Consider the following 23897-nt stretch of genomic DNA (forward strand, 5'->3'; position numbering starts at 1 on the left):
CTCACACACTCACCCTCACCCTCACACACTCACCCTCACCCTCACACACTCACCCTCACACCCTCACACACTCACACTCACCCTCACACACTCACGCTCACACACACTCACCCTCACACACACACGCACACACACTCACCCTCACCCTCACCCTCACACACACACACACACACACATGTGTATTGTTTTATTCTTATTTTTATTATATTATTTATTTTCATTATGCTGCTCACTGACATTTCAAGCTGTGTTTTCTGACCTGTGAGTGTGTAGCCCTTTTGGATATCTGAACCGAACTGATCATGGTGTTGAGGTGTGTCAGACTGCAATATCTGAACTGAACTGATCATGGTGTTGAGGTGTGTCAGACTGCAATATCCTGTCTGTTGTCTGTATTGTCAAATGAAACAAACTGGAAACTGTCTGCTTGCTTCTTCCTCAGCCTCGTCAGCACAGAAGCCCTCAGACAAGAGGGAGAGCTCAAGCAAAGCCGAACACAAGCCCAAACCTGAACCCAAAGCCCAGCCCAAGCCCAAGCCCAGCCCCAAGGTCCAGCCCTCCACACCTGCGCCCTTCAACCGCCTCCTGGAGGGCGTGGTGTTCGTCCTCAGCGGCTTCCAGAACCCGTTCCGGGGCGATCTGAGGGACAAGGCTCTGGCCATGGGCGCCAAGTACCGTCCCGACTGGACTCCGGACGCCACCCATCTCATGTGAGTGTATCGCAACTGGAGAAGCCATGCATACTATGCATCCTGATAAAGTGTGTATCGCAACTGGAGAAGGATACTATGCATCCTGATAAAGTTCCCTTGGCCCCACATAATCACATACCCCTCACCATACCTGGAGATTGACGTGTATATTTCAGTTAGCCTAATAGCTGGCTTGATTTGCATTGAGAGGTGATCTTATGGATAGTACCCCATGTCCATTTCCAAAAGATGATTTTTTATTCCTCTTTTTAGTCAACTTTCGCATGGGTGCGTAAACTTATTCTCACAACTGTAGGAGTGTGGAGAGCATTCCCTCATGATCGTTCTCTTATCTCATTTTCTAATGGTTGTCAGAAGTGGTGTCACTATCTTGGTTGAACTGCCACTTTGTTTTCTTCGACTGTTTGTTGTGACTGAAAATTACACTGCCACTTGTAAGACAATGTGGTAGAAACATAGAATCAGAAAAAGAAGTATTTTCATCTTTTTTTAAAAAAAAAAATATTAGACCCTTTTTAAATAATCAATGCAAACATCTTTATTTGCCATCACAGATTTCCTTTGTATTCCTTTAGTTGTGATATTCGTGATGGCCGTACTTTCTAGTGGTTGTGTTTGTCATTGTGTTTCTTTTTTTGCGTTGTGTTTGTTGTTGTGCTTTGGAGAATGTTTTCCTTTTGTAGTTTGGATTGTGTGTTTTCCAATGTTGTCATGATTGTGCGTGTTTTGTTTCAAACAGGCCTCGCAAAACATGCCTTAACACACCCATGACCGCTGTGTGTGTCATTGTTTTTGATGTGTTTTTAGATGTGCCTTTGCGAACACACCCAAATACAGTCAGGTGAAGTCAGCCGGTGGACTGATCGTCCGCAAGGAGTGGGTGCTGGACTGCCACAGCAGAAAACAGAACATCTCTTACAAACGGTATGGCTGAGGGTTAGGCCCGTTTCACATCTCTTACAAACGGTATGGATGAGGGTTAGGCCCGTTTCACATCTCTTACAAACGGTATGGATGAGGGTTAGGCCCGTTTCACATCTCTTACAAACAGTATGGATGAGGGTTAGGCCCGTTTCACATCTCTTACAAACGGTATGGATGAGGGTTAGGCCCGTTTCACATCTCTTACAAACGGTATGGATGAGGGTTAGGCCCGTTTCACATCTCTTACAAACGGTATGGATGAGGGTTAGGCCCGTTTCACATCTCTTACAAACGGTATGGATGAGGGTGAGGCCCGTTTCTCAGCGGGTGCGTGGCGTGAGCGTGTCAGCTGCGTGGCGTGAGCGTGTCAGCTGTGTGGCGTGAGCGTGTCAGCTGTGTGGCGTGTCCGTTTTTATTTCGGCTCCCATGGTAACAGATTAGAGCTTGCACACCAATTGAAAAAATATTATGTCCGCAACACTGCTTTTGACTCCCACTTATTTAATGCAACGTTTCGATCCCTGCTGGGTCTTCTTCAGGCAAAATGCAAAAAGACAGAAACCGCAGCACAGCATCGAGACGTTTCTGGTGTGCGAAGACATAGAAAACGTCACGCAGCCGTCACGCAACTGACACGCAACACACATGGGTCATTCCACGCCAACTCAGCCAACCATGTACATCGTGTCAGCTGGATGAGGGTGAGGCGTGTCAGCTACAAACGGTATGGATGAGGGTTAGGCCCGTACAAACATGGATAGGGGCTGGTACAAGCGGATGGGAGGTTAGGCCCGTTTTCAGCCGGTATGGATGAGGGTGAGGCCCATTTCTCAGCGGTATGGATGGCGTGGCCGGCTCCCATGGTAAGCTGGTGTGTCAGCTGTGGCGTGTCGTGCTGTTGTGTCAAAGCGTGTCGTTTTATTTCGCTCCCCATGGTAACAGATTAGAGCACGCAATTGAAAAAATATTATGTCATAGCTAACTGCTTTTTGACTCCCACTTATTTAATGCAGCGTTTGATCCCTGCTGGGTCTTCTTCAGGCAAAATGCAAAAAGACAGAAACCGCAGCACAGCATCGAGACGTTTCTGGTGTGCGAAGACATAGAAAACGTCACGCAGCCGTCACGCAACTGACACGCAACACACATGGGTCATTCCACGCCAACTCAGCCAACCATGTACATGACACCTCTCAGATTTTGCTGAAAAGCAGTGAAAATATGCCTTATGTTACCAAACAAGGGAATCTGAAGTTTCAGGTCAATATCTGAAACGGTTTGTCCATTTGAATTTCGGGTGCCACGGCCGTAATTGACACATTGGAATTTCACATTTTATCTTTTGCCATTTTTGGAAGCCCATAACGTCTGTTCTAATAGTGGTAGAAGGCTGGAAAGTGTGTGGTGTTTTTAATTGAATAGTGTCTTTAACTATTATCCAAGAAATTGTGGAAGCAGTGGCATAATTTTGTCATGGTCCTTTTGATCAAGTTTGTATTGGCGAGCACTGCGTCCATAGATGTCTGGCACACTGACACAGCAAATGGTCTGTTGGAATGGCACCCAGCAGGGGATCTGTCTTTGGCATTTCCACTATGTTCATGCTTTATCATCACTGAATTCTCCCTGATCTACATTCCAGACTTCTGGAAACAATGTCCAAAACGGTGCATTATGAAGAATAAAATTCATATTATGGAGCTTCATAGTCAAAAATGTTATTTCATTAAAAGAAAGAACAAATGCATATCTTTATCTGGTATAAATCCCATTAGGATCATCAAGTGCCCACATGGTCATTTGGGGCTCCATATATGGGGTTCCAAAAGAGTCACCTCTGCCGGAGAGGGTTTTTGGACCCCCATAAAACCCCTGCCAGTGGTACCATACACTTCAAATTCATTTTGGCAAGAGCAAGGTTCCCACATATAACAAATAATCCTGTTTAGAATAAATATGATCATTAATTGTGGTGCTAAGGCCACTCAAAAAGTGAAAAATCACACATGCCGTCAATATTTTTTAGAACTTTGGTGACCCACCTCTCACTCAAACAGTAAGGAATGTTGATTCTGCCTCCAGAATTGTGTAGTACAGACTACAATGAACTACCACACCAGTTTCCAGCCGTCTACCACTATTAGAACAGACGTTATGGGCTTCCAAAAATGGCAAAAGATGAAATGTGAAATTCCAATGTGTCGATTACGGCCGTGGCACCCGGAATTCAAATGGACAAACCGCTTTTAGTTGTTGTACCGCTTTTCAGCCCAATCTGAGGTGCCGTGTGCATGACGCCCCGATTTTGGCTGTTTTCACTTGGAATGACCCACATGTCACGCTCCCGGTGTGAAACGGGCCTTACAGAGAAACACAATGGAATGTTGTAGGATGTAGTAAACGGTATATTTGATGTATTCAATTTCTTCATTTTCAAAGTAGTATACAAAGTCACCAAGGTCCCTGACCAGTATATACTTTAAAGAGGCCATGCTGTCTTGTGTAGTTTGAACAATTGTATAAATCGATAAATGCCACCTGCTCCGTGATTAATGAATGTTTGTGTCACTGCTTATTTCATGCATTTAAATGAATAGCAGCAAGTTCTGTATGGAAGCTTTGAGCAGCTGCATCTCCTGAGGCATAAAAAAAAAAAAAAGGTTTGGTTCCTGTTGGTTCAGTTGAGGCCATGGGTCGGTAGGGGATTTTTTTAGCTGTTTCTTGTGGAGAAATTGCGGGAGGAAGTGAAAATTGCAAAAATAGTTTTTTAATTAAGGTTAGTAAGACCAAAATCACACTGATAATCTTGATGCTTATTAAAAAAGGATAATCAAAGGTAAACAGTAAGGATTACAGAAAATCAAAGTAGGCCTACTTTATTTGTGAAAATGCTTTGACTGAGGTAATTCACAAAGCAGTATAACCTTTCGTAGAACTGTCCAAAAAAGACAGTTACCTAAAGAGATGGCATCATGTCATATGTTTCAATACATTCATATATTTTGTAATTCATATTAACTTCATATCTTTTTAATAATTCATAGTCTGTGGTCTGCATAATTACTAATAGCCAAGTAAGTATCTAGTAATTTCATATTGATGTAAACTATTTGACTACACTTCTGTTTAATGTCATTACATTGGTGGTGTACGTCTAATTGACTGCCTGCCCCTTTAAGGACGTGAGAGTAGCCTAATTACATTTCTGAGTGGATTGGAAGGCTTGCATCTCACTGTGTTAAATTCTGAGTGTAAATCACTTTTTGCATAGTGCATTATGATATGTGGATGCAATTGGGAATGTCTTCTATGTCATTAGCTAAAATAAATGTTAAAAAAACAACTCGAATGAAATCATTCTTGGATCACAGAAGAGGTAAATGTCTTGCAATTTTAATACAATTTTAATAATTTCTATGATTTTGGTAGCACTACTCAAACTAAGCCCACAAGCTAGCAAACATGACATAAGCTAAAAGGACATATCCAGGTAAACGTTTGCCAATGGGTTGCATAGCCTACTCAAATGTCAGTAAACCAAGTAGGCCTTAATTAACTTACTTTCATAGCCTAGGTAGGTTAGCAACACCAGGTTGAGAGATGCAAGTAAGCAGATCATTAACGTTAGCCTTCTATTTATTGTCATCAAAACTGCAGAGGAACGAACACGTTAGGGCAGTCTTTGGTGTCATATGCAGAAGGTGCAGAAGTAAGTGTGCCATCTGGCTCAATATTCTGCACGAGGGACTGTTGTGGTAGGTGAAATTTCACGGTGAAACTACGATGATTGGTCAAATTTGCGAAAAAGTTGCGGTGTTTGAACAAAATTGCGAGTGCCTTGGTAAGTGACGAAAACAATCGTCTTCGTGAACAGCTGTGCATAGGCTACTTTGTAAAAGAGAGAATACGCTCATCCCTACATAACGCAAGGGGTAATTAATGTAATTATAGTTCGCCTTTTATTTGTGGATTTATTTAATGTAGCCTAGACTATTTAGTGTTATTTCTTCCCCAAGCTCATAAAATAAATTTGGGTCGCACATAAGTTGCCAGGGTCGGTCAGAAACCGGAACCCAAGAAAAAAAAATGTTATGCCTTAGACAGCAGCAGCAGCAGCAGCCTCATTCAGGTGCCATTCCTCTATAGGACCCTGGATTAATGGATTGTAGGACGTTCTGCAATGCGGAGTTGCTTGTTTAATTTTTCTTAAGGTGTGTGTGTGTGTGGGTGAGTGTGTGTGCCTTTTATTTGTGGATTTATTTAATGTAGACTAGACTATTTAGTGTTATTTCTTCCCCAAGCTCATAAAATAAATTTGGGTCGCACATAAATTGACAGGGTCGGTCGGAAACCGGAACCCAAGAATTTTTTGTTTTTTTTATGCCTGAGGTTGTCTGTGGCAACAGAAATACATAACAAACTCACAAGAATATTGTTACAGATAAACCAGTTTCAAAGCAAATAGGATTTGCTCTTTCTTCCCCTTCAGATTTGATCTATGTGAGCACTGGAAGGGGAGGGGAGAGAGAGGGGCTGATGGGTGATTGGCTGTTGTGCTTGTGCATTCGGGGCTCTGCTCCCATTAAATTGTCAGTGACCCCCTGATTGTGCAATCGTCTCAGACCTACGTTAAAGAGGGGTCCTTTGAAGCTCTAAAGACACAGTGACCCAGAAAATCATAAATCACTTGACCAGACTAGTAATCACAATCATCTGAGAACTACGGTAAAGAGGGGTCCTGTGAAGCTCTAAAGACACAGTGACCCAGAAAATCATAAATCACTTGACCAGACTAGTAATGTAGACTAGTCATGTCTCTGGCTCTTTTTCTCTTGCTTTGGCCATGTCACTCTATCAATCAACTCACTCTGGACATCTGAGAGTTTTATGTTGTTTAATTCATGCATTAGTACTGAAAGGCAGCAGAAAAAGTTCCTGTTTGTTTTTGCTTCAGCGATGATACACAACATTCCTTTCTGTGTGCACTGATTTATTTGACAGCTGCGTTTATCTGGTGTAACTTACAAGTTAGCTGGAGTGACCTTAGACCAGAGACTGGAAAAGTCCGAGGACTGTCTTGACAAGTGTCCTGAGAAATATCTTGAGGATATAACAAACAGATATAATAACAAATATATATTTAATATATAATATATAATATTCTTACATTCAATGACTAAATACAATTTACTAGGAAGGGAATACCTAGTAGGCCTCTACACAGCTTCAAATAAATCTGAAAAGGTTGTTGGTCTTCTTTTAAAGATTAACTCTATGTGGTTAGACAAATACTAATTATACAAGTAAGTGGCCTTAAATAGTGTCAGACAGCAAAGGATTAGCCTCGGTCATGTCATGTCCGATTAGTCCAGCAGCTCCCATAGGGCATCACTAGATTAAGTTACTTACAGCTGCCTGATAACATGCGCCACCTCCCTACACACACACACACATACAGACACACACTCTCTCTCTCACTCACACACACACACACACACAACACACGATGACGCCATCTCCATATTCCCAGCAGCCATTGGCTATCAATTCAATTCAATAGCCATGTCCAGCAGACGAAGCAGTGCTTCCATATGTCGATAGACGTCAGAACAACAAGGTCAGCAAAAATAACTACATTTGAGCTTAGTCTACCTCAACAGACAGAATGGTCAGAAAAGCTTTGGACCTGAATGTCAATGCACCATTTAGAGATGACTTTGCACCATTTAGAAATGACTTTGCAGCCAATAATCTCCTGTCTCAACATATTTCTATAATTCAAAAGTCTTTTCCTTGTATGGTATGCACAGTGTATTTCCAATAGCCCAAACTATAGGCTAGTATTCACGGCCAGTAGTATCCAATAACCCAAATATAGGCTAGTATTTACGGCCAGTAGTATGCATGTGTATACATGTAGGCTAGTATTACGGCCAGTAGTACTATATGCATGTACTTATAGGCTAGTATTTACGCCAGTAGTATGCATGTACTTCAGGGATTATGAGCGATTAGATCAGGCCAGGCTGAGCCATTGTTTTGCTCCGTAGCATGTTTGTTCTGGGCTCGGAAACACAATGGCGCATTAGGCCAGAGATGAGCATTGACTCGGCTCTGTTAGGTTGCTGCTCAACATGCCGAGCTTCCTCTGTCTGCAGCCTCTTTTGTTCTGCAGCCTCTTTTGTCTCCTGTTGTTCTTTGCTCTCGTTTGTGAAGCCTCCGCCCGACCGCACTTTGGGCATCTCCGCTCCACCCACCCCCACCCCTTGCCACTTTTATCAGACGCACAGTCCGTTCTGTTTGTTACCCACTCTTGCTCGCCCCCCTATCTTTCTTTCTTTCTTTCTTTCTTTTTCTCTCTCTCTCTCCGTCTACAACATGCTGGCTTGTTCTCATCTACACATTCTCGGTTCTCCTTGTATGTCTCTTGCTCGTCCTCCCCCCACCCCCACCTCCACCCTCCCCCACAACCCCCTTTGTTCCACTACTTGGAGTGTGTCGCTCTGATGATGATGTATTCCGTATTTAAAAGCTGCATCTGCTATGGGTAATTAAGCCTTCCACTTCCTTTGAACATGACCAGCATTTATTCATTCATGCAAGTACCGGCACACACACACACACACACACACACTTAATCACATTCACACAGACAGCCACTTGTTGCTGCATCTGGACTAACATGTATGGTTTTTCTGTAGTATGTCTCTTTTTACAAGTGGTATGTTGCTCTCATCTGCTAATCAAACCACCATCGTTCCAAACACAAACAGGAGCAGAGAAGAGATAACATGGCAAATTGAGCCCTTAAGTGCAGTGGAGGAAGGGGAACGTAATGGGAAGCACAAACGAGTAGCACGTTGGATAGCGTAGCAGACGCTGTCGCACGCGCAGCCTTGAGTGGCGTAAGGCCCTGGTGAGCCGCGTGAGCTCATGCCCTGGTGAGCCGTGTGGTGAACGCCACAAGGAGCTCCGTCTCGTTTGTCCAGACATGTTGTGCAGAAGCCTGTACGTACTGTACGTATGCAGCCACTTCAACCCTCTCTCTCTCTCTCTCTCTCTCTCTCTCTCCTCCTTTTCCCCTCACCTCTTCTGTGCTTCTCTTCCTTCCCCAGGTATCTGATGGATGGCGCCGAGTCGAGCTCGGACGGGAGTGACCTGGAGGACGAAGAGAGCGAGGAAGAGCCCGTTACCGTGGTGAGACTTAGCTCAGAGGAAGAGCCCGTTACCGTGGTGAGACTTAGCTCAGAGGAAGAGCCCGTTACCGTGGTGAGACTTAGCTCAGAGGAAGAGCCCGTTACCGTGGTGAGACTTAGCTCAGAGGAGGACATCAAGCCGTCTTAGCTCAGAGGAGGACATCAAGCTCTCTTAGCTCAGAGGAGGACATCAAGCTCTCTTAGCTCAGAGGAGGACATCAAGCTCTCTTAGCTCAGAGGAGGACATCAAGCTCTCTTAGCTCAGAGGAGGACATCAAGCTCTCTTAGCTCAGAGAAGGACATCAAGCTCTCTTAGCTCATAGGAAGAGCCCGTTAACGTGGTGAGACAGACAGAGGAAGAGCCCATTACCGTGGTGAGACTTAGCTCAGAGGAAGAGCCAGTTAACGTGGTGAGACTTAGCTCAGAGGAAGAGCCAGTTAACGTGGTGAGACTTAGCTCAGAGGAAGAGCCAGTTAACGTGGTGAGACTTAGCTCAGAGGAGGACATCAAGCTCTCTTAGCTCAGAGAAGGACATCAAGCTCTCTTAGCTCATAGGAAGAGCCCGTTAACGTGGTGAGACTTAGCTCAGAGGAGGACATCAAGCTCTCTTAGCTCAGAGGAAGAGCCCGTTAACGTGGTGAGATAGACATAGGAGGACATCAAGCTCTCTTAGCTCAGAGGAGGACATCAAGCTCTCTTAGCTCAGAGGAGGACATCAAGCTCTCTTGGCTCAGAGGAGGACATCAAGCTCTCTTAGCTCAGAGGAGGACATCAAGCCGTCTTAGCTCAGAGGAGGACATCAAGCTCTCTTAGCTCAGAGGAAGAGCCAGTTAAAGTGGTGAGACAGACCGAGGAGGACATCAAGCTCTCTTAGCTCAGAGGAAGAGCCCGTTAACGTGGTGAGACAGACAGAGGAGGACATCAAGCTCTCTTAGCTCAGAGGAGGACATCAAGCTCTCTTAGCTCAGAGGAGGACATCAAGCTCTCTTAGCTCAGAGGAAGAGCCAGTTAAAGTGGTGAGACAGACCGAGGAGGACATCAAGCTCTCTTAGCTCAGAGGAAGAGCCCGTTAACGTGGTGAGACAGACAGAGGAGGACATCAAGCTCTCTTAGCTCAGAGGAGGACATCAAGCTCTCTTAGCTCAGAGGAGGACATCAAGCTCTCTTAGCTCAGAGGAGGACATCAAGCTCTCTTAGCTCAGAGGAGGACATCAAGCTTTCTTAGCTCAGAGGGCAGCTGAGCAGGGCCATCGAAGGAAAACGCATAAGCAGCGGTGGCAGGCGCATGTGTGTGTGTGTGTGTGTGTGTGTGTGTGCATGCGCTGGAGGGTGGGGTGGTTGGAGGGTTTAATGTCAAAGGGATTGGAAATGTACAAGCCCAGCTGCCTGTGTGTGTGTGTGTGTGTGTGTACTAGGGCTGGGCGATATGGCTGAAAACTGTATCACGATATAACTATTTCATATCAGTCAATATCGATAATTATTGATTTTTTTAAAAATCTATTTCAGATAAGGACCAGGAAAAAAAAGTTACATTTAAACACTTTTATTTTAAACTTAACCTCCTCTGATTTGAATCACCTCAGTTCTCAATCAAAGCAAACAGGGAAAAGAAAACAACACAATCATGACAAACACTCAAATAAATAAATAAATAAATAAATGTGCACAAGTCTGAATGAGCAGCACTGGTTGAAGCCTGGTAATATTGTAAACAAAGTAGCTTAATTTGCTAGTTTATCATAGTCTACTGGTTAAACTGTTCAGTTTCCCCATGTTTGTTTAAGTTTCAAATTAATACTTTTTCTCTTTGGGACAGGCCCGTTTGAGTCTTGGAAAATACTTTTCCATTTGCATCGGGACTGAGATGATTAGAACTTAGCAGTCAATTTGAATGCAACAGTTTTGGACAAATTTGTGCAGCGTGCTAATGATGCTAACCGGATTTAATAGCAATTTAGCCAGTCGTCTTGCACGATTGTGAATGGTTGGATTACGTGTGCATGAGGAGGGATGCGCCTGTTGAGAGGGAGAGAGAGAGAGTGCATGGGGCAAGGACTCATTGAGAGTCTGTGTTGAGGTAGGCCTACTTCTATCGCCTACTCTGGTAGAGTTGCACATACTAGCTACAATGCAAGATATATTTAGCCTATTTATTTATGGACAACGTAAGGTAGGAGGTATGTGTTGCTTTTAATTATCGAACGTATTTTTTATTGATATCGATTGCATGTCTATTGTGATACATATCGCTATCGTTTTATCGCCCAGCCCAAGTGTGTACACACCTGTGTTCTCTTGGAAATGTACGAGCCCAGCTGCCTGTGTGTGTGTGTGTGTACACACTGTATTCTCTGCTGCCAGCACCCTTTGTCCTCATCATCTCCGTGCTCTTTTGCCTCCCAGCGGAAGACTCCGGAAAAGAGGAATGCCACGCCACAGAAGCAAGCAGTAAAGGTGGAGGTGAAGGAGGAGGAGGAGGATGAGTACGGGGGCTCCACTGATGCTGATGAGCCAGGTGAGAGAACACAGTCAGGAACCACACACACACACACACACACACACACACACACACACAGACACACAGACACACACTCCAGTTCTCATTTCTTCATCACAGCAACATAGAGCATTTATGTGGGTGGACACACACACACACACACATTCGTAAAGCGGTCATGACTACATGTGATTAGCTTAGTAGAGCCAGTACCTTTTTTATGAGCCATTCTCCAAAGGCCCATGTAAGCACAATCACACGTGTTCAACACACACACACACACACACACACTCCCTCTAGCTTTGCAGGTGTATCCTGCATCTTAGGAGTAAGGTTCTGCAGATAACATGTAGTCTGTAGACATTGTTATGAATTAGAAGTTAGACTTGTGTGTAATGGAGTGTAATACAGACATTGTACTGTAACTGCGTCCACTATGCTGGACCTGCTTGTGTTGACTTGGCACCATACACTGTCAGCTAACCAACCACTGTGTGTGTGTGTGTCCGCTAACCAACCCCTGTGTGTGTGTATGTGTCCACACACACACACACACACAGATACGTGAGATCTGACCTTAGTAGGCTGTGGTGTAGACTAGAGTATAGTTTAATGGTTTAGGCCCTTCGAGAGAGATTTCTATTCCTCGCTGTGGGAGTAGTAGGCCTGACGAGTGGAAGAGCACACACCTCCACGGCCAGCAGGGGGGGGGCGGCGAGCAGAATCCAACTGAAGGGGGCAGGATGGGAGGCTCAAGCTGCGCTCCTTAATCAGGCAGAGAGGGGGGGAGGGCACGCTGGGCAGATGGGGCGCACTCGAGCAACTGGGATGGAGGGATAGAGGGATGCAGACAGGAGGAAAAGAGCAGAGGAAAGAGAGTTTGCACTGCCAGATGAGAAGAAGGAAAGAAAGAGCATCTGCCCCCCCCATCTTCCTCACCCTCATCCCCAGGGGCTGCTGCTGGTCCATTATCTTCCTCATCCTCATCCCCAGGGGCTGCTGCTGGTCCGTGCTTCTCACTTGTTATTCATGATGTCCAGAGTTGTTTCAAATGCAGCAGCTCTGATTAGGCATAAAAAAAAAAAAAAAAAAAGGTTTGGTTCCTGTTGGTTCAGTTGAGTTTTTTTTTTTTTTTTTTTCTTCCTTCCCAGTGGCAGTAAGGGTAGAAAATCAGTCCCTCCAGGATTTCACAAGGTTTTTTGAGACTGTTTCGACCTAAAATGCCTGGATGGAAGTTTTTTGGTGTTTTTAGCTGTTTCTTGTGGAGAAATTGCGGGAGGAAGTGAAAATTGCAAAAATAGTTTTTTAATTTAGGGCAATTAAGGTTAGTAAGACCAAAATCACACTGATAATCTTGATGCTTATTAAAAAAGGATAATCAAAGGTAAACAGTAAGGATTACAGAAAATCAAAGTAGGCCTACTTTACTTGTGAAAATGCTTTGACTGAGGTAATTCACAAAGCAGTATAACCTTTCGTAGAATTGTCCAAAAAAGACAGTCACCTAAAGAGATGGCAACATGTCATATGTTTCAATACATTCATATATTTTGTAATTCATATTAAGTTCATATCTTTTTAATAATTCATAGTCTGTGGCCTACATAATTACTAATAGCCAAGTAAGTATCTAGTAATTTCATATTGATGTAAACTATTTGACTACACTTCTGTTTAATGTCATTACATTGGTGGTGTACGTCTAATTTGACTGCCTGCCCCATTAAGGACGTGAGAGTAGCCTAATTACATTTCTGAGTGGATTGGAAGGCTTGCATCTCACTGTGTTCAGCTAGGAGTGTAAATCACTTTTTGCATAGTGCATTACGATATGTGGATGCAATTGGGAATGTCTTCTATGTCATTAGTTAAAATAAATGTTAAAAAAACAACTCGAATGAAATCATTCTTGGATCATAGAAGAGGTACTGTAAATGTCTTGCAATTTTATTCATTTCTATGATTTTGGTAGCACTACTCAAACTAAGCCCACAAGCTAGCAAACATGACATAAGCTAAAAGGACATATCCAGGTAAACGTTTGCCAATGGGTTGCATAGCCTACTCAAATGTCAGTAAACCAAGTAGGCCTTAATTAACTTACTTTCATAGCCTAGGTAGGTTAGCAACACCAGGTTGAGAGATGCAAGTAAGCAGATCATTAACGTTAGCCTTCTATTTATTGTCATCAAAACTGCAGAGGAACGAACACGTTAGGGCAGTCTTTGGTGTCATATGCAGAAGGTGCAGAAGTAAGTGTGCCATCTGGCTCAATATTCTGCACGAGGGACTGTTGTGGTAGGTGAAATTTCACGGTGAAACTACGATGATTGGTCAAATTTGCGAAAAAGTTGCGGTGTTTGGACAAAATTGCGAGTGCCTTGGTAAGTGACGAAAACAATCGTCTTCGTGAACAGCTGTGCATAGGCTACTTTGTAAAAGAGAGAATACGCTCATCCCTACATAACGCAAGGGGTAATTAATGTAATTATAGCTCGCCTTTTATTTGTGGATTTATTTAATGTAGCCTAGACTATTTAGTGTTATTTCTTCCCCAAGCTCATAAAATAAATTTGGGTCGCACATAAGTTGCCAGGGTCGGTCAGAAACCGGAACCCAAGAAAAAAAAATGTTATGCCTTAGACAGCAGCAGCAGCAGCAGCCTCATTCAGGTGCCATTCCTCTATAGGACCCTGGATTAATGGATTGTAGGACGTTCTGCAATGCGGAGTTGCTTGTTTAAGTTTTCTTAAGGTGTGTGTGTGTGTGGGAGAGTGTGTGTGATTTGAAGTTGGTGTGTGTGAAACACCAACTTCACCAAACACCAAAAACTCTCCTGGACCACCAACACTGCATCACTGGCGAAGAGAGCTCAGCGCCGCCTGTACTTCCTGCGGAAACTCAGGCGAGCAAGTGCTCCACCAGCCATCATGACCACATTCTACCGAGGCACCATTGAGAGCATCCTCTCCAGCGGTATCGCTGTGTGGGGCGGAAGCTGCACTGAATACAACAGGAAAGCCCTGCAGCGCATAGTGAACACAGCTGGAAGGATTATTGGTGCTTCTCTCCCCTCCCTGAAGGACATTTACACCACCCACCTCACCCAAGAAGGCGACCAAAATTGTGAGTGATGCAAGTCACCCGCTCACAATCTGTTTGATCTACTGCCCTCTGGGAAGAGGTACAGAAGCCTGCGCTCCCGCACTACCAGACTCACCAACAGCTTTCATACACAAAGCTGTAAGGATGCTGAACTCTCTCCCTCCTCTCCCCCTCCACCCTCAGCTACATAACATCCTGGACATTGGACCCAAAATGGCGCCTGCACTACTCCACTTGCACACTTGCACCTTGTACACTTTACAACTTGTTGTTGTTGTCCCTGAAAACACAACACTTCTGCTGCTCTTACATAACTTGCACCACTATGCCACTTTCTTTCTTACTTAGGTCAAACAGAACTACCCAAGCCTTTTATTGGCCTGACTTTGCACTAGTATTTTATTGACTGTCTATGCACAATTTCAACCAAATTTTGCTGCTCTTATTTTTTCATTATTATATGTGCCCTCTTATTTACTTATTTACTTACTTTTTTGTTTACTTGAATGTTCAGTTTGTCTGTGGACCTAAATTGGTAAAATATGTCTAGTCTTCACCGTGGGATAGTGAGAAACGTAATTTCGATCTCTTTGTATGTCTGGAACATGTGAAGAAATTGACAATAAAGCTGACTTTGACTTTGACTTTGTGTGAGAGAGAGAGTTTGGTCATTAGTGTGTGTGTGTGTGTGTGAGAGAGAGAGTTTGGTCATTAGTGTGTGTGTGTGTGTGTGTGAGAAAGAGAGAGTTTGGTCGTTAGTGTGTGTGTGATCTTGTTGGTTATTGTGTGTTCACGTGTGTGAATGGTTGTCCTTTACTCCCAGCTCCCATCATAAGCAGTTTAATGGGAGACCAAGCAAGGAGAGGGTGAGCACATGCTTAACACAGTCAAGTCTTTGCGCAGTGCTGCGGTGAATAGAGATGAGGGCTGGTGGGGAGGATTACAGTGGAGCATGTTGTGGCTGGGGTCAGGAAACCGCTCATTCAAATCAATCAGCGAGGAAGGACTTGGCCATGTTTTTCATTTGTATGTAAATGAAAAGGTCCAAAGTGCGTGTGTGTGTGTGTGTGTGCATGCACGGCTGCACGCATAGCTCCAGTCACAAGTTTGAACACTCTTATGGGTCTTTCTTTTTCTGACTATTTCTGGTTATGCATAGACATAAAGCTAAATGTTTTGTAATTTTGGACTTTTCGCACTTTTGCTCTCACCCAGTCCCAGGGAAAGGTCTGGTCCCTATACATGTTGAGCACTTGTTAGCTGCGTTTCGTTCACTTTTCTTTTGTTTACTACCTATATAAACCCCCACGTGTGTGATACCAGTTTTGTTCTACAATATAAAATAGCCAGAAAAAGATTATTTTATTTTGTCACATCACGTCATACTGGAAGCATATAGTGTCAGGCTGTGACAAATTATTATTTTGATAGTCAATAAATCTGTTGATTTATTTTCTCTGTTAATCAAGTTGTTGTTTGTTGTTGTTGGCTTAGATAAAAACAGTTTGCAGAGCGTTTCCCAAAGCCCACAAATATGTTTTCAAATACCCAGTTTAGTCCTCTCACCAAACATATTTAAATTACTGTCAGTGGATTTAGGTTTAGGTAAGTTTTAGGATCACCTATAAAGTAGTTTCCTTAACGAATGACCCAAACTGATTAACAATTACCAAAATACGTGTCTATTAATTTAATAGGCAACAACTAATCGATTAATAGTTGTAGCCCTACTATAGTGTAAATTGTATATTCCGTAATGAAGCAGAAATAAATCAACCTTCTCAAAAGATGGGCTTCTCTTCTTGTTAGTCGTGCGGCACTAGTTGTTTGGCCGTTATTGATATTTCATTGTCTGTTTGTTTTTTTTAGATAATGACGCGGAGTCTGGCATGGACACAGAGGATGAACTAAAGAGGTAATTGCATATCCATAAACACTCCTAATGCAGTCCATTAACTATACTCATTACCATACTCATAATACAGTCAATTAGATATTCTGTGGTGGCCTTTAACCGGAGTTTACAGTATGTTATCCAAAGGGGTGCAGAAGACTGCATATAACTGGGAGGTCTACATATAGAACTTAGGAACTTTTAATTATACTGCTGTATTGATGTAGACTGAATAATGGTATAATGTGTGCAAATGTGTGAGTGAATTTGAGGCATTATTATATAAAGTGCTTTGAGTGCTTGGAGGAAAAGAAAAGTAGTGTGCATGTGTACATATCTATCTAATGTTAAGAAAAGTAGTGTGCATGTGTGTATATCTATCTAATGTTAAGAAAAGTAGTGTGCATGTGTACATATCTATCTAATGTTAAGAAAAGTAGTGTGCATGTGTACATATCTATCTAATGTTGTGTCCCGGGTGCTCAGGGTGGAAACGGAGAGCCATCACAAGAAAAAAAGGAGGGATGAGAAGTGTCAGGGTGGAGGACAGGAGGACCCTTACGGAGGATCAACAGATGAGAATACAGACGCAGAGGAGGAAGTGGACAAGCCCATCCCTGACCTCCCAGGTGTGCTCTTCAAACACAATCAATAGAATGGTGTGAGCCTGCATGTGTGTGCAGTTGTTATATATGTGTGTGTGTCTGTCTGTCTGTCTTTTTGTTTTTTTTCTGAAAATTGAAAACACAGATGTTGCCTGTTCAAACCAAACCATTTGAGTGTTCAACATTTAGCCCAAGCCTTCTGCCTGTGTTGCCCTTGGGTGTGCTGTCAGTAAACGCCTGTCTTTCTGACTTCTGTTCTTCAGATTACCTGAAGGGGAGGCACCTCTACCTTTACGGCAAGTTCCCCCAGAACGAGAGACGCCTGCTCCAGCGCTACATCATCGCCTTCAACGGGTGAGTGTGTGACGGAGACCCTACTGCCCCCACTGAAGCTCTTAGAGTGTGCTCTTACCCTACTGCCCCCCACTGAAGTGTGTGACGGAGACCCTACTGCCCCCACTGAAGCTCTTGGGAGTGTGTGACGGAGACCCTACTGCCCCCACTGAAGACTTAGGAGTGTGTGACGGAGACCCTACTGCCCCCACTGAAGCTCTTAGAGTGTGTGACGGAGACCCTACTGACCCTACTGCCCCCACTGACGGAGACCTCTTGGAGACCCTACTGCCCCCCACTGAGTGTGTGTGCGGAGACCCTACTGCCCCCCACTGAAGCTCTTAGAGTGTGTGACGGAGACCCTACTGCCCCCACTGAAGCTCTTAGAGTGTGTGACGGAGACCCTACTGCCCCCACTGAAGCTCTTAGAGTGTGTGACGGAGACCCTACTGCCCCCACTGAAGCTCTTAGAGTGTGTGATGGAGACCCTACTGCCCCCACTGAAGCTCTTAGAGTGTGTGACGGAGACCCTACTGCCCCCACTGAAGCTCTTAGAGTGTGTGATGGAGACCCTACTGCCCCCACTGAAGCTCTTAGAGTGTGTGACGGAGACCCTACTGCCCCCACTGAAGCTCTTAGAGTGTGTGACGGAGACCCTACTGCCCCCACTGAAGCTCTTAGAGTGTGTGACGGAGACCCTACTGCCCCCACTGAAGCTCTTAGAGTGTGTGACGGAGACCCTACTGCCCCCACTGAAGCTCTTAGCCAACAGCACTGATGGCTCTGCAGCCACACGCCTGGTTATTAACCAGTAGCTACAACACACGGCATCCTATGAGAGCTACAACACATGGCATCCTATGAGAGCTACAGCACACGGCATCCTATGAGAGCTACAGCACACGGCATCCTATGAGAGCTACAGCACACGGCATCCTATGCAGCTACCACACGGCATCCTATGAGAGCTACAGCACACGGCATCCTATGAGAGCTACAGCACATGGCATCCTATGAGAGCTACAGCACACGCCTGGTTATTAACCAGTAGCTACAACACATGGCATCCTATGAGAGATACAACACATGGCATCCTATGAGAGCTACAGCACACGGCATCCTATGAGAGCTACAGCACACGGCATCCTATGAGAGCTACAGCACATGGCATCCTATGAGAGATACAGCACATGGCATCCTATGAGAGCTACAGCACATGGCATCCTATGAGAGATACAGCACACGGCATCCTATGAGAGATACAACACATGGCATCCTATGAGAGCTACAGCACACGCCTGGTTATTAACCAGTAGCTACAACACACGGCATCCTATGAGAGCTACAGCACACGGCATCCTATGAGAGATACAGCACATGGCATCCTATGAGAGCTACAGCACATGGCATCCTATGAGAGCTACAACACATGGCATCCTATGAGAGCTACAGCACATGGCATCCTATGAGAGATACAGCACATGGCATCCTATGAGAGATACAGCACACGGCATCCTATGAGAGATACAGCACATGGCATCCTATGAGAGCTACAGCACATGGCATCCTATGAGAGATACAGCACATGGCATCCTATGAGAGCTACAACACATGGCATCCTATGAGAGCTACAACACATGGCATCCTATGAGAGATACAACACATGGCATCCTATGAGAGCTACAGCACATGGCATCCTATGAGAGATACAACACATGGCATCCTATGAGAGATACAACACATGGCATCCTATGAGAGATACAGCACATGGCATCCTATGAGAGATACAGCACACGGCATCCTATGAGAGCTACAGCACACGGCATCCTATGAGAGCTACAGCACACGGCATCCTATGAGAGCTACAGCACACGGCATCCTATGAGAGCTACAGCACACGGCATCCTATGAGAGCTACAGCACACGGCATCCTATGAGAGCTACAGCACACGGCATCCTATGAGAGCTACAGCATCTTATGGGGAGAGAAATGGAACAAATGATCACTACAGTCTCTTGACTATTCTTCTTTTTTGTTCTCACTCTCCCTCTCCCTCTCTCTCTCTCTCCCTCTCTCTCTCCCTCTGTCTCTCCCTCTGTCTCTCTCTCTGTCTCTCTCTCTGTCTCTCCCTCTCTCTCTCTCCCTCTCTCTCGTGTAGAACACTTGAGGACTACATGAGTGACAAGGTGCAGTTCGTCATCACCAGTGAGGGTTGGCATGACTCTTTTGAGGACGTAAGTTTGCGCGAGGACACCTGGTGCATAACTGAAGCGTTACATTTCGCAGGCTACTCTGGTTTCACATCAGACCCCAGAAAGGTCTGGCCGATCAGCGACGACAGGGGATGATGCTGTAGTTTCCAAATCCAAAGTGGCTGTGGTAAATGTTCAAACATCAAAAATTGCAGTCTGAAGAATGTGTCTATTCATTTCCAGCAAATGTAGATCTACATACAGTGTTTCCTGACTACAAACTGACAGTATTGTTGGCAAAGTTTACACGATGTAGGAAGTATCGTTAGGAATACCTAATCAATGTGTTTGGTTTCCAAGGGGTGTAACCAGTGGAACTAAACTTTTTTTAGAAATTAGCTTATTTGCTTATTTGTTTTTTGTTGCGTCCTACAGGATTCACATATTTCGTTGCTCTGATTGGTTAGGTCTATCCAATTGCGTGCAGAGGCATTTTTTCCCCTGTATCAGTTAAAACGCCCCATAATCAAATCCTTATGCACCAGACTCATGTTCTGAATAGAGTCCTGGGAATGCCAAGCTAGCTCACCCAGGCTACATGTTGTTGCACCAATACCAGACTCGTTTTCTGAATAGAGTCCTGGCTATGCCAAGCTAGCTCACCCAGGCTACATGTTGTCCTTTTTCAGAACCTCATTAGTGCAGCTTAGTGTTTGTGTAACCTGCTAGCCCCAGCAGTTAGTATTGTTAGTTAGTAATTCTCATCTCTCTCTGTCTCTTTTCTCTCTTTCTTTCTTTATTTCTCTCTTTCTTTCTCTCTGTTTCTCTCTCTCTCTCTCTTTCTGTTTCTCTCTCTCTCAGGCACTGATGGAAAATGCCAACTTGAGTTTTGTAAAGCCTAAATGGATCTTTGCCATTAACGAGCGACAAAAGCTGCTCCCTCATCAGCCTTACGCAGTGGTGCCGGTCTAAACAACTGACTGCACCAAACGACCGACCGACAGACAGACAGACACAGACCCCCACAATCCCCCAATCCTGTGCATTGGAGCTTTGAGTCTCTTCTCTCCACCAGCCCTCTGACCCAGGGTCAGTTAGCCCGGTCCAACCACAGCAGACCTCATCTGCATGGAAATTAATCTCAGTTCCATCGTGCCCACCCAAAGGTGACTCTAGCCGTTAGCATTTAACTCAACAGTTAGCAGTCAGCCTGCCTACCTATGCCTTGCTCAGGGTCTATGCAAAGAACAAGAATCTACTATTTCCTCAGTACGTCAGATTTGGTTTAAACATTACAAAGTGCCAGTGACATGAAGAGAGATGGAAATGCAAGAAGATGTTTTGCCCCTCCAGAATGCTACCTGTTTTTGGACCGATGGAAGTCCACAACTAGTGAGAATCTCAGGTTTATGAGCTCCTCTTCTTCAATGCAGCCCTGGGGGAAAAAACAACCTCTGATTGTTGAAACAAGGAGCAGAACTGTCAACTTCCTGCATCTTTTATGTCCCATAACACACAGTGATATTATAGAGATCTAGTTACCGTTAAAATACTAGATAGTGTTATTGTAGACCAGACTGCTTAAAAAGACCTTCGAAGAACGCTCAGATGAATTTGCGTCGTGAGCGGTTGCATTTTCTTGTTCGGTTTACAGATTATTCTTTTGAAAGTTTATGCGGTCACAATAAAGCAACTAAATTTGAAGTGCAGACTATTACCATATTGTATGTCGTAAGTCAAACAAAGCACCTACATGCCATCTCCATCACATTGCGACTGCGTTGCCATCATTCTATCATTTTTAACTGAATGAATTTAATACTTTTGGCTTATTTAATGGCAATAAAGGATGGATTCAGGCTAGTGTAAATCATTTGTTACTTTTCTGTCTGTTTAGTGTGAAGATGTTTCTGTTTGTAGCTTTTGTGTGTGCCTTGTGTGCTTACTGTAGTTTGTGTATTTGAAATATGTTTGCCACTGGTTTTAATATTAAAAACTGTCTTTTAAATTGCTTTGTTAGAGGTGTTCTGAGATTATGTGTTCTCATGTTTAAATGTGTCTTCCCCTCTGCACAGAGCATGTCGATTCTCCTCACTCAAGCAGGACTATAGCAATAAAGAGTGGAAGCAGAGAGAGCTGGTAAAACTAGACTCATTCAGTTTGGGAGGAGATTCTAGGTGGGCGTGTTCAGGCTGGAAGAGTAGTGATGCAGAATGGATTTATTGGTGATTCATTACCCTGTGAAATTATTTTTCTTAACCTTCTTTGACTGTGTAGCCACTCTTTAAAATCTTGTTGTGAACCCGTATGCATTGATGTTGCTTTTTAGCAATCTATACCCAAAAAAAAAAAAAAAAAAATCATCAGTGGACCAAAAAAATGCATGCTTATTTTGAGCAACAAAACTAGATATAAACTAATAACTATATAAACTAGTTCACTAGATATGAACTAATAGCTGGATGGTTTTCTTTCAACCTAGGGTAATAGTTTATGCATATGAACACCCATGGAAGGCACGACGATTCCCGGGCACAGGAAGCTTGGTGGTCATGTAGCCCCACTAGATTTTTACGGGAAATGCTGTTTGGTCCTCTGGAGGTATGCCAAGTTTTGTGGAAATCTGTCCATAGTGGGGTCATACAATAAATGAATTTACAGTATACATTTAGTGACTCATCGTGTAGATGGTGGTGTTGAGCGAAGGCTGGGTGATAGAGTTGATGTTAAAATGCTGCTGAGATAAAAAAAAAAAACATTCACGCACATACCCCCACCCCACCCACATACACACACACAAATTCACAAGTGTGGTTTATTTTTGCAGAGAGAATGTGCAGGATTTAGTGGCCCAAAAAGTTGAAAACGGCAGATTTCACTGAATAACTAGAGATTGCAAAAAGAAAAAAAAAACATTTTATAATATATATATATTAGAGATGCACCGATATGGAATTTTAGGTCCGATATTTATTGGTTTGTTGTGGCCGATACCGATGCGATAACCGATAATATTATATTGTGAAAAGTGATTTGGGGAAAGCATTTAATAAGCATAATTTTATTGCAGTAATTTTACCTACCACCAAATGATGGACAGAACTCATAATAGTCCTCAATAGTGCGGCAGTCAACAACATAACAGTAGCCTAGCCCTACAGTATGTGTGGCTCCTTTAAGTGAACTGACGTCAGTGAATAGCGAGTGAGTGGCTAGAGAGTATGCATCGTTTTAATTTAGGACTAAACGCTCATAAACGGCTCAGCTGGGAATAAGCTACAGTATAGTGACCAAATCAGAGTTTGTGAGGGAAACTTATGTTTAGTTTCAACTGAATAAAGCTGCAACTCCTCAGACTGTATCTTATGTCCGTCTACTCTGTTGCGCACAACCTGCTGCAGCAGAAATGAAAGGGGTTAGCCCCGAAGGTTTTAATAACTTATTATGATGACCTGTCTGGAACTGAAGCAGGAATGGTTAGCATATTTCTAGGTAGTAATACACAACCCAAGCTAACATAATGCAAATATAATACTAAAACACCAGAATTCTGTTATCGGACCGATAATAATATTTTCATTTTTTCACTTATCGGCCAATAATATATCGGCCGCCGATATATCGTGCATCCCTAATATATATATATATATATATATATATATATATATATATATATATATACACACACTACCAGTCACACAAGTTTGGACACAAACTTATCGTAATTGTTTGACAAGTATGACAGAAGATAAAGGTCTCTAGAAATATATTGTTTCCATACTGTACGCCTCTATGACAACTTTGTGGATAATTAATATTATTAAAGCCAACATCATTCATTTCAATAAAATCAGTGAAAGACAAGTAGCTAACAAATGCTCACAATGTATGGGTAATCCATCAAGGCTGTTGGAAATCCATTCCAGCTGACTATATAAAGTTGGTTGAGAGACTGAACAAAAGGTCTGTACCTTGAAGAATTTAAAATATTGAAAATGTAGCTTTATTTACACTTTTTGTTTGCTTATAAAGTTGATCCATGTGTGCTATTTCATAATAACCACCTACTCAGATAAATAAAGATCAAGAAAAAAAACATAAATGGAAGAGTTGGTGTGTCCAAACTTTGTGTGATACTAGTGTATATCACTGAGCCATGGACAAGCTCTCACACACACACTTAACCTGGAACCTACACATTCACTCAGTTATAACCTAAAACGTTTTCAAAGTGGGGGCCGGGGGTGCCAGGGGAGCCTCAGCCAGTTGAATAAAAGAATAAAATAAAAGAAACCAATAAATACATTTGAAAATTTTAAAATATATTATATTACTATGAGGGTTGTTATACAATGCCATTATAATAATTTGTCGCATATCTGAACATTATATTTTCCATGATAATGACTGGGAATAATAGTAAAGTGATAGCT

The 23897-nt window shown here is 43.4% G+C and overlaps 1 protein-coding gene across 1 annotated transcript in view; it reads left to right on the plus strand.

The window, feature by feature from the left end:
- The window catches only part of xrcc1 (X-ray repair complementing defective repair in Chinese hamster cells 1), a 35045-nt gene extending 13569 nt beyond the window's left edge, over positions 1-21476 (plus strand). The window contains exons 9-17 of the mRNA XM_048261155.1: positions 443-710; positions 1521-1637; positions 8753-8834; positions 11241-11352; positions 16309-16354; positions 16820-16962; positions 17202-17292; positions 19431-19506; positions 20326-21476. Coding sequence (XP_048117112.1) covers positions 443-710; positions 1521-1637; positions 8753-8834; positions 11241-11352; positions 16309-16354; positions 16820-16962; positions 17202-17292; positions 19431-19506; positions 20326-20436 — 1046 coding nt within the window. The 3' untranslated portion in view covers positions 20437-21476. The remainder of the gene's footprint in view (positions 1-442; positions 711-1520; positions 1638-8752; positions 8835-11240; positions 11353-16308; positions 16355-16819; positions 16963-17201; positions 17293-19430; positions 19507-20325) is intronic.
- Positions 21477-23897: the final 2421 nt, after the last annotated feature.

The sequence above is a fragment of the Alosa alosa genome, chromosome 13 (assembly GCF_017589495.1).
Source record: "Alosa alosa isolate M-15738 ecotype Scorff River chromosome 13, AALO_Geno_1.1, whole genome shotgun sequence".
In the NCBI taxonomy this organism is placed as follows: domain Eukaryota; kingdom Metazoa; phylum Chordata; class Actinopteri; order Clupeiformes; family Clupeidae; genus Alosa; species Alosa alosa.